Consider the following 16454-nt stretch of genomic DNA (forward strand, 5'->3'; position numbering starts at 1 on the left):
CTGGTTCAGTGAGGTGAACTGGCTCATCATCAGGTCAATAAACACCAGAAATGCTGTAGAGTGGTGAGAGGACCAGGTTCTCCTATTTGATAACAAGCTGTTAGATGAAATTGGCTGTCTAGCCAGACTGTGGGTTCCTTTTCTTTCTCTGTGCTTTGAGTAATTATAGACATTGAGACCTATTTGATCAGAAAGGAAATGTTCTCTACAGTTTAGACTTTTAATTTGTAGACTAACAGATCTGAACACTTTACTAGTACTCCTGAAAATTAAAATTCTCCAGTGTTGATTTTAAAGCATTTATGTACTAGTAAATGTAGGGAATGAGATGTGATGAATTTCTACTTGTTCAGGAATCTTGACTAAAACAAAAGCAAAACCCCGTACCCTCTAACTTAGAATATAGTATTTTTTTTCTCAAAATAATGTTAGTCTTTTGACTACCTTTTAATTTGATTTGGTTTTTTTTTAATGAGTTGGTACATTTTATATAAATTTCATAGCTTTTGTTTCAATTACTGAGGTATTTAAGCAGGGTGCAGAGGTTAAGTAACTTTAATTATTTCACTAATTAAATAACTTCATATTTAGTAAAGTTAAAATCCTTTATGACAGTCTGTATACATGTGCATAATGTCTCAGTGGACTATACTATCATCTGTGTTCTTTGTCAAGAGAAGTATTTTGAGTTTAAAACATGATCTAAGGATCCTTCTTCTTTTCCTGCCCTGCTTTGTACTTTGTATTTTTTCTTTCTTCTGTAAAACCATGTTTTTTCAGATCATTTTACCATATTCTCCAAAATGGAGAGTCAAAGACTTTGATTTGCTCTTTGTCTTGCCATCCTCCTTTGCAAGGTGAACAGCTGCTTTGTTGCTACATTGATGCTGCTGCCTGCTCTGTATTCAGATGTCAAAAGGTATGACAGTAAAACAGTCTTTTCAAAAAGTCTATTTTAGAATCTGTATAGACTCCTCCTGCTGTCTTAGGCTAATACAGGAGAGTAGAAAAGAAAGGGATGGTCGGGACCATGTAGATACTGGAGTTTTCAGTTTTGATACAACCTACAGATAATTGCTATTATGAAACATAATGTAGAGACTCTAGGTTCTTCAGATTGTCAGATTTTCTGCATCAGTTTGGAGTACATGGATTCCTTGGAGCAAGGAAATAGATCTTCACAAACCTTAAATTGTGTATCTGTGCAGCCAGCATGCAGCTTGTGAAATCAGGTGTGGCATGAACTAAGGAAGTGGATATATTTTGTAACTTGGAAGAATGTTGTCCTAAGTGATTTGTCCTTGAACATTTTGTGCTTAGTTCTGTATCTCCGAACAAAAATGGTTTTTACAAAGTTAAGATTTTCTTTCTGGGCACAAAATACCTCAAATACAAATGCCTCAATTGATTTGTTGTGGGTTTTTTTCCTGAATAAAAATGTGTAGACATCTAAATTTCTAAGCATATGAAAAGGATCGGTCAAGTATTGTTTGTTTTATTTTATTCAATGCCATACAGATGATTTAAAAGAGCTATCTTATCTTACATCACTTTTATCTGTTGCCTGTGTTGGTGAATGATAAGTTTTCTAACAAAATGTTGAGACTTGGCGATTGTTAAATATAGTACCTTCCAGCCTGTGTAATGTTTGGGCAACTGAGGAGCAGCGCATGTGCAGAAGTCTGATAAATTCCATTGGGAAGAGGGAGAAAAAGGAATGTTAAATAACTGAAAAGCACACATTTTATGACTGAATGCTTCTACTGGTACTAAGAGACTTGAGACTTTTTAATAGTTACATTAAGGCTGTTTTCCTTATCACTGAAAAAAAGAATAAATCATTCTGCTAATCTCAGAGACAGTCAAATGTAGTTATATTTCTGGAAGTATGTTGACTAAATCCTTTTTAACTTCTTCAGGGTTTTTGTATTTTTCTAAGTGATGCTGTGATCTAAAAGTACACTGCCTTATAGATTTCAAACAATTAGACTCCAAATTCCACATGGTTAAATGTTTTTACCCCTAAAAGAAATTCTAATTTTAATTATCGCCTGACCTCAGAGGAAACCAAGACTTTTTCTTTGTGGTGCTTCAGTGCAGGACCATCCTAGAGGATCTTTCATGAGATCTTGATACCTTCTTTAATTTCCAGATTTACATTGTTTTATTTTAAAACAAACTTTCTGCGATAACGTTTTTTTCTTCTCTTTAACCTTCCTTGAGGACAAGGATCTTGAGAAATGCTCACTGATGAAGTGTCACTTCATTCAGCAAAACTGAGCAAGTCTGCTGTGATTACCTTGGCATCTGCAAAAGGGTTTTGATGCAGCAGCACAGCTGTTATGGAAAATGGAAAGCAGGGAATCAGGCTTTCTGTAGCTGAATGAGAAGTTATTTATTAGTCACTTCAGTCACAACTGAAGTATTTGTTTGACAGTATCAGAAGGAGACCTGTGCAGGGCACTTCTGTTGAAAGTGGAGAAAACTATTTTCAAGGTAATGTTTCATCTTGATAAAAGCTTTAGCAAAGGGTGTGCTGGATACATTCAACTCAACAGAATAGCTGCCTTGCTACTGTGGGTTGGTGACCAAGGCTTTAAAGAATCCTGTGTGATGGATGTAGGTGTCTTACCCTGCTAAATTAATGATGTCTTAGATCAGTTTTGAGAGTTAGATGGGTTTACTCTCCTAAAGCTCCACTGTGCTATTCAGCTGATTGGTGATGAGTTGCAGTAACCATTCCTGATGAAATAAATAAATAGAATTACAGCCCACCACCAAAAAAAAAATAAATTAAAAAAATCACAAACAAACCCCCAACACTTTAAAAGCAGGGGTTAAGGGGACATTCTGGGTTTCCTACTGAAATACAAAGGAATCTGAATTCTTCTGCTCTGCTAACTGCCAAAACTAGCAGTTTAGCTAACTTTATTTGTAACCAGACTTGAGAAAATGGTCTAATCCACTACCATCTAGTTGTTTTTTGAAATTATTTTTTTGTCAGGACTAAGAGTAACATACTACTATCTTTCCTCCTAAAGAAACATACTTAGATTCTTAGAATCACTTAGATTCTTCTGCAGCCCTGTGAAATTTTGGAAATCACTGAATAGCACAATAAAGTAGCCAGCTAATTTAGAACTGTGTTCTCTGAATGTACTGAGAGAGAAGAGAGCACAAAGATTGTGGGATTGAATCTGTATTTGAATGAATGCCATTCATAATTAACTCTGGGGTACTACATGGACTTGCTCCAAGTGAAAAAAACATTAAATAATAAAACTAAATACAGTAATTTATTGGAAGGAGTCAATAGAGCCTGCCTCCTTCCTAATCCTAAAGATGGCTTGCTGTGTTAAAACTATTCATTTAGTGTGGTTAGGGAGGGAAAGCTGTCCTGGTGCTGTCCAGGTCCCTCTAGATAACATCCTGTCCCTCTGCCATGTTGACAGCAATACTATAGTATTTCATAAACTTGAGTGTTTAGTATTGCAGCCTTAATCTGTGCAGTTCTATCTATTTATTTATATATTGTGGGGTTTTTACCTACACAGTTCACTTACATAGTAGTCTATTCATTAAGAGGCTTTATATTGTCAGTGACCTTCTGTCAGGATTTTACTCTGCATAAAAAAGCAAGGAAGAGGTGAAAGTGTATCCTAGCACACATTCCTCTTGGATCACTCAGCAACAGTCAGTCTGTTTAACAGCTTGCCTAATAACTAGGGAAGATGCAATCCTCTAAAAATGCTTTTCCTAAAATAAAGTGCAATTACTATTACAATGTTATAAGACAAACTTAACTTTAGGGCTGCAACCAACGTAATGAGATCGGGCCATGCAGTGTTGGTTATTAGGTCAGGTTTCTCACAGAAAGATTTGCCTTCTCTCTTACTATTTAAATATGTAAGTAAATAAACCCTTTAATTTCTATTCAGTTTGTTAGAATTCACAAAGCATTCTAGCAATGCATTTCGCCTATTGGCAATGCAGAGCTTTATTTAGTATTTGCTTTATTTGGCAATATGGACAGCATTCATCAAAAAATCATTGGAGAAAATGTGTTATAAACTTTACAGGGAACTGTGCTGCAGTTCAAGACCATGCAATATTGATTTATCTGTGCCTTCTTAGACATCTCTGCATTCCTTCATTTCAGTTGTTGAATGCATGAAACTATATATTCACCATGTAGCTTTTAATACTATATATATATGTATATAGCTATACTTGTGTGTGTAGGTGTAGTATGAAGGTGTTGCTATAAAACACAAGCCTTATTTCAAGAAAGAATAATTGTTTTTGTTAAAAAATATTGACTGTTACACAGCTTTAGTTTAAAATTATCTGGAGGCTGCACAAGAATGGATTATTTTTTTATTTTTCTTAAATACCGGCTGGGTTTGTCTGGGAAATAAATGGAAGAGCTGTAATTTTGGCTCTTACTTTATAGCAAAACAAATAATGTGAAATTAATATTCTGTTTTAACAAATCACTATTTATCAGATGATCCATGGCAACTATGGGCTTGATTTTAGCAAGTGAACTTTAACTAAACAAATTTTACCCTGAGGAATGTCAACTGGCATGCAGTAACTGCAGTGAGCTTTATTACTTCATTCATGATGCCTGCACCATAACTTAATGGGCAATAAATATTCTCCTAATTCTTACAAACAGATCCTATAACTTCACAGTTCGAAGCAAGTAAGAGGGAATTATGTGTAACGTCTCTTTGGTTAGTGCAACAATCTCATGAGGCTGTTAATCATAAGTGCTGTTTTCCATGGGATTAAACTCAAACACATGATGCTGCTGCCCAGTTTTATGTATGTTTGAAAGACTTTGTGGCAGCAGCATCTATATGCCATGACTGGTATTCAGGTAATAAATATCACAGAAGAACAGCCAAAATGCAGAAGAGATTATCTACTCTGAAAGAGGAAGAAAAAACAAATCCCATCATCTTCACCTTTCCTGATGGGGAAGCTTGCTATTTCCAGTGCTTGGGCTAGAGGTAATGCAGAATACCTTCAATTGGAATCAGAAAGTTGGATACAAATCTGAAGCTTCTACAAAAAGATTGGAAGTACATAAACTCAGGATTTTGTCTCCACTACAGTTATGGTGTTTTAAAATATGCAGCCCAAGTAGATGAAAAACAACCTGTTTTTTTTTGTTATCGTTTTATTTTTACACTGGTTTATTGGTTGGTTTACAATACTTTCTTTCAGTGAGTTAGGCTGAAAACAGCAGAGGACACCAGTTGACAGTCAGTTTAATTTGCTGATTCATCTGTTATTAGTGATGGCTTCAGGCCAGAGCTTGACTTGCAGACTGAAGGTTGAGAGCTGTGGAGATGCTGGGGACTTGAAGGAATTTTGGTAAATTGTTGCTGAGTAAAGGCAGTTCAAGTTTTTTCATTATTTTTGGAGTGATTCTACTTTTGCATTGACAGAAATTCTTCTGCCTTGAACTCATACTCTTTTTTAGTTAAATGAAGACCAAACATTAGAAAGATACAAAGATGGAACAGCTGGATATTTGTTAAGTGCTGCTTCCACAGCTATCTTGTGCAACCAAAAATGCAGCTGAAGTAAGCTTATGTTTCACAGCAATCAAACAGAGATTTGGCAGAGACTTTGCAAATGTCGTCTTTTCCTGGCTGACTTGCAAAATAAACCTGCTGGGTTAAGTAATGAGACTAAAAGGGAAAAAATCCAGGAAATCTTTTCTTGCCAACAAGCAATCTGGAAGAGGGTTATGACTGAAGAATTGATGGTTTCTAATTTAAAAGCAAAGTCTTAAGTACATTTAACCCTTTTGGTATGAAGTCTGACTCTGAGAAGAGTTTCTGAATATCTAATTTAAAAAAAACGTGAATTTAGGAGAGTATGGCATTTTGTTAATCACTAAGAATAGAATTAGAAGTAGTTTATATGAACAGAACAAATAGTTCATTGCCTTCTGCTTTTCAAAACAAGTGATTTCAGAAGAGGGCACGCTGTCATTTAACAGTGTTTTGTGTATGGTATCACTCTTTTTCCCCATAGCTGTGAACACCAGCAAGTATGCTGAAAGCTACAGGATCCAGACATACGCAGAATATGTTGAGAAAAAACATGAAGAAAAACAGGCAAAGAGAAAATGTACAGAAGACAGTTGGAAGGAGATGGAGAGAAAGCGGCTAAAGACTCAATGCACGCCCTACGTTTCCCAGAGCCGCTACTACTGCCTCAGCAGGTGAGACTGCCCCTGCGCTGCCAACTGCCCTGGGTCTATTGTGTTTGTAGTAGAAGTCTAGCAATCTGCAGGTAGGTCTTAACCAATACATGACTTTTTTTTCCTGTTACATACTTCTTTGCATATAAATCAGTAGTGGTACATCCACTGTTGGAAGACGAGAGGTAAAAAAGCAGAGAGAATTTTGTCACAAACACAATTATGCAAATTTTTTAAATATTGGGATTTTGAGGGCAGGTCAAATCACAGTTTCTGAGGTTGATGTCTCAGTACTATTTGTTATAATCAAAATAAAAGAATTATTTTCTTTATTTGCTTGACACCTCTGAATGGCTTGTGTCATCTGTAAACTAAGCTGTCATATTATACTCTTGTAAAGGCCATCTTGGTTTTTGGATGACTTTCTGTGGTGTAAGGTGGTGTTTTGCCATAATGTTGTTTGTTTGTTAGGTTTGGTTTTTGTGGGTTTTGGTGTTTTTTTTGTTGTTGTGTTGGGTTTTTTTTCCTGGTTAGACCAAATGAGATGGTCATGAAATCAACACTGGGGCTTTTGCTTTATCTTCCTTGGGAATCCTATAAGAAGTTCTAGCTCTCATATCTTCCTGTAGATGTTAACTGTCATGTAACAAATATACTACATTTATTCTGTTCTTCTCACTTACATGAGTTTATGATTTGCCTGCTTTACAAAATTAAATGCAGGTGTATATTTTGGCTAGCTATCCAATGTTCATGGTTTTTGTCATGGTGGGAATTCTAAATGTGTCAGAGACATTTTTGATTCCTGAAAACCATATGGACGAACCTGGCGATAAAATCCATATGAAATGAAATTAGTTTAAATGCACTACTGTATTTAGGAAAACTTGGGAGTGCATGCTGTGAAGAGAGAAGCTCTGAAGATTAACCTGGTGCTAGTTTACGTGTGTCTAAGGTTTAGGGCTATAATTAAGTCTGTATTAAGTAGTCTGAAAATATCACATCTTGAGTGTACTGCAAAGTGTTAGTAAGTCTTAATTTTGTATCTAGGAGTGGAAGTATCTCTTCTCAATAAGCATTGGTTTTTTGGGTACCTCACAGATGGTGTGGCAGCTTATGGCTTGAACCATAGACAACTTACTTGTTTAACACATAGAAATCAGCTTTCCACTTTTAGAATCATAGAATAAAATAGAATCATAGAATCATTAAGGTTGGAAGGGACCTTAAAGATCATCCAGTTCCAATCCCCCTGCCATGAGCAGGAAACCCCACCACTAGACCAGGTTGCACAAAACCTGGTCCAACCTGGCCTTAAAATCCTCCAAGGATGGGGCATCAACAACCTCCCTGGACAACCCATTCCAGTTCCTCACCAACCTTATAGTGAAGAATTTCTTCCTAATATCTGAGCTAAATCTCCCCTCTCTCAGTTTAAAACCAGTACCCCATGCCCTATCACTATCTTCTCTGATGAAAGTACTGTTTTCCAAAGTACATACTGCAATGAGTTGTGTGCTTGAGCACTTAATCTCCTTGAAGTTTTTTAATCTCTTTTTAGTGGTATAACATTCCACAAGAAACAGCCTTGGTTTTAGATGATCAACACTTTGGCAGCCTTGGATAGCAGCCTTTATTTTGTTGATAGAACTTCTTCTGTAATTGATGTTACATTCATTTTTGTTCTCTCATTACTCCATTAATAAAGTGATCTGGTTCTGTCCCAAATTCCCTTTTATGCAGATCTTTTGACATGTTTTCCTTAATTTTATTTTTATTTGTTACTGGTTAGATTGTGTTCTCTTGTTAACTAATCTTTTGTAAATGTTTCCTCTTAAATGTGATGTGGTTAGTCATAACATGGAACTCTAAACCTTGTGGTCTTTCAGTTCACTCAAGATGAACACATTCTTCTTTCCAGACAAAGATATCTCAAAAATATTTATTTATACTTTTATATATATTATGTAACACCATTTGAATATAAAATGCAAAAATATTTATGTAAAGCAACCATGACAAACATAGGTGTACGCATATATGTGTGTATATTTGTCCAGATTAATTTAATCATCTAGAGTTGAGCACTCAATACTGTGATGTATCTAGCAGCTGATCTCTTATAATAGCTTCATGTTACTACATCCTTTATTTATTTATTACTTAATAAGCTTGCTGCATCAGTTTATGCCAGGGAGCACAGCTGCAACAAAGCTGTTCCTCTCCATTGTGACAATATATCCTGGCTACTTTCTCATTCAGTAATGAAGTTCTTGGGTATTTCTTGTACAGAAATTTTGTCTTAAATTGACAGATTGATATGTATGTAACAAAGGTTCTTTAATTCCTGTCTTACTAAAAAAACAAACCAACAGTCCCATATTATAGAGGAACTACGCTTCAGAAAATACAGTATAATACTATTAATAGTAGTGACAAAGTAAAGTCACTTATAATTAATTTGTATCCTTTGTATATAGCTTATTGCTACTGTTCATGGAAATGTGGCTGATTATTCATGTTAAATGGAGAGGTAGAGGAAAAAATGGTGTGTTTGACAAAACTTCAACTAGTTATTAAGAGTCTCTTCTTTGAAGCCACTTATTGTTCAGAATACACTTTTGAAACAGATGGATCATGGCCCCTTTTGTATTATACAGGACTGGTTATGTTGTGCTTGACAAGTAACTGCCTGCCAGCTCTGCCCTGACTGTTAAATGCATGGATTTAAGATCTTTTCTGTAGTAAAACAGCATTAAAACATAGCATGAAAGATCAAATAAGAGTATGTTCTATGGAAAACTAGATATTCTGCTCTTCTTGTACTTACTTTGATTTTCCCGATCATCTTCTAGGAATGAGTAAAATAAAGTAAGGCTGATGGCAAAAGGCTTAAACTACAATGAAGTGATACGTCATTTTGCCTTAGAAATTTTCTAGCCTAAAGTTCAGGAGTGCTGCATCTTCTGTCAGGATGCTGTTTGTAGCACTACTTCCTTGAATGCCTTTGTTTTGCTGAAGACAGTTTAATTATTTTTTTTTAATTAAAAAATAGCTAGTATAATTAGAAAACTGAACTTTGCTCTGAGTAGAGCTCTAAGTTGTATATCCAACCATACTGATTCACTGCTAAGTGAATAAAAAGTGTTGCTGTAGTCCTTGAGCCTCATTTTAGGTCAAAGAAGAATAAGTCACAAAAAAATCAACCCTTAGCCATCTAGAATCCATGAATATAGAATAAAATTAACTTTCTGGGAGAAGGCAACAAATCAAGAGTTCTGGATTACAAAATATATTTTGGATTTTCTGCTGCTAGCTTTTTGGGTTTTCTCCTTATGGTATCTGCAAGAAGAACATAAGGCCTAACATTTATTTTTATTTTGTTCTTTGGTACACAGCTAAATGGATACTGAAGGTCAAGAACTTGTTTCTCTCTATTTGCAGTAACTTCTCCAGAGCTGAAAAAAATTCAATTCGGCCATAAGACCTTTCCAAAAGGGAGCCCACAGTGAGTGCAAGTTCCCTTCTAAGAGCCAAGTGCTTTTAATGTCTAAGAAATCTTAGGATTGCAATTTATGGCTCCTGATTTTTTCTTCCTTACGTATTTTTCAGAATGCCTTTCCCAAATGTAGAATTCTTGCAAACTTCTCCAAACAGTGTTTTAAAAAAATTAAAAAGTAGTTCTTAATTTTCTAAACACTCTTTTTTCACTTTTTTTTCTTTCCAAACCTAGTTCCTGTCTGATTTACAATCTTGAGATGTGTATGTAGGATAAACAATTCTATTCAGCTTTTTGGCTTGCATCTTTGTATTGATGGCACTTGTGGTGTGACTGGATGATTTGTAAGACATCATGCAAGAAGGCCCTTCTGTGTGTGCATGTTTGGAGGAAAAGCCAGCTATTCATCAAAGTAAATAGTGTTTGTGCTCCTAAAGTGGAAGGAAGAGCATGAGGCGTAATCATATGTTTCATGTTTGTTTATTGCCTTTGGACATCCCAGAGAGTCTGTTTTAAATTGCAAAATGTTCAGCTGAAAAAATTCCATTTCAAAACCAGAACTATACAGCCAAATTTAACAGCCGTTTAGCTGAAACCTTAATGAATCACCGTCATTCCCTGCTATTATTGATTAGAATGAGAAAATAAAATAGCTTGTAAAGCTTTGGTTTATAACTTGGTATTAATTTTTATTGACATAAAATAATAGAATGTGGCTTATGTGTATACAGCAATTTTGTGTAGCTCTTAATGAAAAACAAAAGGTTTGTAAGTCTAAAACTACCTTTTTTTAAAAATTGCTTGTTCTGAAAGAGCATTAAAATTAAACATTTAAGTAGCTGATATTCACATATCTAGGAGTTTGTAATGGTAACTATTTTTTAAATTAGCCCCTTTGCTACTGTATTCTTTCTTGCACTCATGTAAATTTGATTTTAATATTATAATTTGTCTTTCAGTGAAAATTAACAATAGCATTCCAGTTGAAAAAAATCTTTGTGGTGTTATTTCAAGGTATGCTGAATGAAATGGAGCTCCAAGTTGATCTTCATACTGTATTAGCCAGGCTTCATTCAAATACTGCCTATTAAATGTGTGCAATTTTTGGTGGTGGTTTTTTTTTATCAGCCTGTTGGATGGGAGGACTCCTCCCTTTGAGGCCTGATTTAAATTTTATTATATGGCACTTGATGGTTATCTCTATATAATAAAAATCCTGCATATAGTTACAGGAGAGAGGATGAAGTCAGCATATAGAATCATACAATATCAGGATGTGTTTCAGGCTTAACAGTTGTCTAACAGTGTCTATTGAGAATGCTTTACGAGAGCTTTTAGAACTGAGAGAATAAAAATTAAAACTGAGGAGGAGCAGAGAACAGCTTTAATTACATTTTATCTCATCACAATAGCAGCTAAGACTGAGACCTCTGTAGCACAAAGAATTATTATCTTCATGTACCTAAGATTGGATTTAATAGCCAACTTGTGGAATTATATAATTAAGATAGATCTTCCAGATAATGTAATTTCACAGCACACCACTTACTACAGTTTGTTGTTACTGTCATAAGCATTAAATAGATGTACAACAACTGGGACCTACCTGAGAATTATTCTTGAGTTGCTCATAGTCACATTGCTTCTACATTTCAGTTTTACATGTGCCAGTACAGTGGCAAAGAGAAGCATGAGTCCTATTCAGGAAGAAACTGGTTCTGATGATATGGAAGAGGCAGAAGGCCAAGATCCAGAAGCTGATGAGGTAGACTCCTGTGCAGAGTCCCTTCCAGATGGTAAGAAGAGAGTAAAGAAGTTCAAAAAGATCAAGACAGAACAAGTTCCAGCAGGTAAGTGCACAGTTTACTGTTCTGTTTGAAACTACCCTAGGCCTGAAGAGGATTGAAGTTTTTTCTGGAATGTCTTAAGTTACTGCAAAATAACTTATTATTAATGGAAATCCAGAAAATTTATTTAAACTAAAGATTGCATCAAAAATAATAATCCCAAAACAAACAAACAAAAAACCCAAAACAAACAAAGCCCCCACAAACAAACCCCCATATGAGACCAACCAAAGGAAGCCGTATGTAGGTAATTTCTTACCTGCTTACTTTTTTCCTTAAAATAAAGCTCTTTGAATATTTTAACCTATTCTTAATATCTTTCTTTTTTTTATGTGACTTTCTAGTTAACATACTCAGATTGTTTTGCATATTGTAAGCAAAACTGAAGGAACTCTGGAAGTAGAGCTCTGGAGATTTCCCTGTTAATCCAATGCTTTATCACAAAATGTACAGTTAACTTAATGTGGATGTTTTCCCTTAAGCTTGATTTAATGGAGTCATAGCATACTTGAATGCATGTAGCTTCACCTGCCAGATGTGTGTCATTAGACAACATCTGTTGCTTGCAGATGAGTCTGGTTTTAATAAACCTACCTGCTGCTGTGAAAGCTAATAGATTTGTCCTTTTAATTAGCACTTTTAAGACTACATAGCCTAATAATATTGCACTGGTAGCCCTTACTTACAGTTATTTGTGAGGTAAAATATTTCTGTAAATTGAGAGAACCTCAATCTGGTCAGAATATTATTACCTTTACAGTTAAGCCAAAACTTGGATAATCTACCTGCCCACCCCTCACAACTCCTCTGGCCCACCACTGGCCTAATGCTTTTACATCAAGTGCAGTTTGACCCAGTCAAATTGCTGATTTATATTCCCTGGTCTAACTAACTCAGCTGCAGCTCTTTGGAAGCCTGTTCAAGATATTTCCTGAGAATGTGTTGACTTTCTGAGACAACTCAATGAAGAAGTAAGCTGCCAGACTGGGCTTTTAAACTTATGCAGGTCTTTTAGCTTTCTGGGTGCTTTGCATTTATGAATCACTCAGCTGTGGGGTTTTTCCTGACAGTGGGCAAGACAGTGATGAAAACGGAGTGTGTTTAAAATCTCTTCCAAAAATTTGGGACAGGTGGCAATAGCCACCATTAACAATTCTTGCAGTCTGCCACATGCTCTGAGGAAGTCATTGCTTATTTGAAAGGTTTACTGGACTGTGAGCAGATCAGTCACATTTCATGGACTGCTAGTTGTTGAAGCTTGAAGAATCTCGCTTTCAGGAGATGCAGATTTTGAAAAGTAGAAGAAATAGGAGGTTTTTGATGTACAGATATCAAATGCTGGATTTCTTTAAGTGATAATTGTTTCCTTTCTTTTGTTATGTATTTTACAAATTTCCTTTTTTTAATCTGCTTTAGAACTCCCAGTGGAATGACTGAAAAACCAGTACTGTTTCTAATACAAATTATAAACCAAAATAATCTTTGTCTTCTTAAAACTGTTTTAATGTATACATTAGTATTTGCAATGTTCTCTGTGGTGCTTGTAACCACTGCCTTTATTGTTCTTTATTTGGTCAAATGTTCACCTGTTCACCTAGGGTTGGTGTAAGGGTTTTTTTTGCAGACTTTAATAGCTACTTATTTTTTTAGCTACAGTAATTTTAAACTGTATATTTGACCAAACACAGGCAAGTGACAAACAAATGACTGTTTCACCTGATATTTTTGCTACCTTGTATGAGTTATTGCAGCCTGTTAATAAAAATAAAAAAAAAAAATTAAATAACCTTAGGTCACATGAATATAAATGCTAAAAGATTTTATTTTTCTTGATCTATTTATTGTTGATTCTCTTTTAACTCTTGTAAGTTATTTCTTGCAGAAGTTGACTAGACTATATTAAAAAAAATAAGTGATATCTTAATTATTGGTCATCTGGAGCACCATCTGTATTGAAGTATATTCAAGTATTAATGGTTAAAACCACATTTCAATATCCACTATTAACCACTGTAATCCACAAAGTGGTATTTTATGTCAAGTATCCTTTATTCAGATTTGGTAAAGTCTCAATTCAAAAGCTGTTCTTAGGAATTGCTTTCTTCTTGTAGTTCTGTAGGGCAGTTGGGCCACGCAAGCATATGCAAAATTACAAGACTACTACTGTAAATTCGTGCTCTGTATTTGATATCAGGGAAATAAACATTATTGGTATTAGTTATGATTCATCCTTATTCTCCAATTAATTTGGGCTGAAAATATTCTTCACTGTCTTCAACTGCCTTAAACAAGAATTAACTGCAAGTACACTTGGGGTAGTAGAATTATTTATAATCCCGCTTACTGCAAAATGAAAATTACTTGGATTAAAAATATTTATTAATTGCAAAATATAATATTTACCATTTGGGTATGAACCTTGACATTAACTTTTTGTTTTGTTTTTTTTTAAGTGCTTTCACATAAATAGTCCCTTGGTTTCTCTTGGTAAATACTGAAATGCCACTCATGTATCTAGAGCCTTGGTCTGAAGGAGAAATATCTTTGTATGTTTAGAGAAAAAAAAATAGTATTGATTTTGTTTTTATGCCTTTCAGTGTTTGTAAATTGTAGTCTTTAATATGTTGTTTCATGACTCTGTCTTTTAGGAAGCCTCACAACTAGTTCCACTGGCATTTTTGAAGTCCCTGAAACATGGTAGGAAACAACTGCCTTAACAAGTGGAATTGATTGAAAGCAGTTGCAAGAATACACCTCTTGGAAGCCATACTTTATTTAAATAAAGTGGTGTTAACAAAGCAGTATGTGTCCTGAAAGTCAGTTTAATTATTTTAAACTGTTTATTGAACAATCACTGTCAGTTTTACTTGTGTGTATATTAACTAGTATATGATTTGTTGCTGATCATGTGAAATCCTTGCTGTCGTAAATGATGTTAGATTTAAGAATCAAGACTAAATGTATTTTGGTCACCTACCTTGGCATGCTGGCTATGAACAGTACAAAATGAACTGCCACTCTATGATTTCGTGCTGGGCTGTTTCCTGTGCTTGAGGGGAGTTACCACAAATCTCCTAATCTGTGGCTTTTTTTTCAGGCAGTATCAGTATGCTGTCAGCCTTCGCGCAACAGACAGAACTGCAGTTTTGCATATTGTTTTCTACCAGTTACTTTATCTAGAAATCTTTCTGTTTTGTTTAATTTTCCATTCTCTACCCCCCACACTCTGCCCATCCAGTATTCATCTAAACACCAACTTTACACATACCTTGTCCTTTCAAAGAACTGTTACTTAAAACTTTCTCAAACATTAATTTCCTGGTGGGAGGTAGTTTTTCTGTGTTTTCCCATCTATTGCTGTTTTCACCCTTAAATCTTCATCTTTTTCTTCCTTCTTTCTTCCCCAGCTTGTGGGGGTTTTGTAAAAATGTTTTTTGGTACCTGTGACAAACCTGCTAACTGCACCAGCCCTTTATTTGTTTAAAAAAGGATCTGCATTGATAGATTTCAGAAAATGTTTGATATTTAACATTTTTGTATCATGGAAATAATAAGAAAAGAGCTGTATTTCCATAAAATGAAAATTAAAGACATTTTCTTAGGAACTGGTTTGGTTTTCTTTATTAGCTTCTGAAATGTTCTTAGTGAATTCTTCTTTTTTTCTTCATAATATGACAATTCTTGTCATCCTGTGATTAGCAGACCCTTTTGGTCCACAGACAACTTTCAAGACATTTGTGAAATGTAACCAACAAAAGCCAGCCTCTTGTCAAAAGATTTAAATCGCTATGTGTTTCCTTTGAAGGGGGGAAAAAAGAAGAGATTCTACAAATCAGTGAGTTCCAAACCATTGCTGTGGAAGAAGGCTTCATCAGGTTATATGAACCACTGTCATTTAAACCATGGACCACTGTCATTTAAACAATGCAATAACCTGTTTGAAGGTATGCCAAAATTTATGGGTTTGTGAATGTTTGAGAACTATCTTGAACTTGCATTGCAAAGGGAAAAAATAGTTTAAATACGTTAAATGTGAAACGTTTTGCTACTAAACTTGGAACACTACCAAAAGTATTATAATTAATTTTTCTAATAGCAGGCATATCATCACATTCTCACATTAAAATGTGGGAAAGAAGAGTGTTATTAGTGATTCAAGGGGAAATTAGTAACTGAATTTTCCTGCTCTCAAGGATCCAGACCTTCTCTGAGACTTGTAGCCTTAGGAGTAAACATTTAAATCACTTTTATTTTGAGTATTTGAACATAGAAAGGAAGGTGGTGTCCTAAGAAGGAGCTGGCCCCTTTCATGCCACATCAAACCTCATTATTCTGTGGGGTTTGGTACACTTCTCTTTGTTCTAAATGAAAGAATTAATTCTAGAAGGGAAAACGTGTATCAGCTTAAAGTAGATCCACAATAGTTACTTAATGTATGTTAAATATGTACTTAGACTTTCTTTACAGCATTGGTTTCTGAAAAACAAAGCAGTCATAACTAGTCTTCATGGCTATGGAGTTTCCTTGGTCTGGATCTCTGGGGGCTTTGTGTACCATTACTGGGCACCAGGGGTATGGCCAGGCATCTGTTGGGCTGCTTCATTATGGAGATGAGAGGCTGTGTCTTGACCCAGTAGAAGGTCAGATGCATCTGTGTAATACTCTGATTGAATTACTTTTTTTGAATCTTTTTTCCCTCTCTATTTTACCCCCCAGGCCGGGGGATCGGGGCACCCACGGATCTGTTCAATTTTGGAGCTGTTGCTTTGCTTTCTGTTTGGAGGAGCATTGATGGCTACACCTAGTTCAATGTCCTGCACAATTATGCCGGTTCAGGGCCAAACCAGCGCTGGGAACCTGTTTTTTTGTCCCCGGGGATCGGCAG

The 16454-nt window shown here is 35.4% G+C and overlaps 1 protein-coding gene across 1 annotated transcript in view; it reads left to right on the forward strand.

Moving 5' to 3' along the window:
* The window catches only part of PARN (poly(A)-specific ribonuclease), a 50351-nt gene extending 35177 nt beyond the window's left edge, over nt 1-15174 (forward strand). Inside the window, exons 21-23 of the mRNA XM_010003208.1 lie at nt 6055-6244; nt 11379-11572; nt 14218-15174. Coding sequence (XP_010001510.1) covers nt 6055-6244; nt 11379-11572; nt 14218-14270 — 437 coding nt within the window. The 3' untranslated portion in view covers nt 14271-15174. The remainder of the gene's footprint in view (nt 1-6054; nt 6245-11378; nt 11573-14217) is intronic.
* Nucleotides 15175-16454: the final 1280 nt, after the last annotated feature.

The sequence above is a fragment of the Chaetura pelagica genome, unplaced genomic scaffold (genome assembly GCF_000747805.2).
Source record: "Chaetura pelagica isolate M959 unplaced genomic scaffold, ChaPel_1.0 scaffold138, whole genome shotgun sequence".
Taxonomy (NCBI): Eukaryota; Metazoa; Chordata; class Aves; order Apodiformes; family Apodidae; genus Chaetura; species Chaetura pelagica.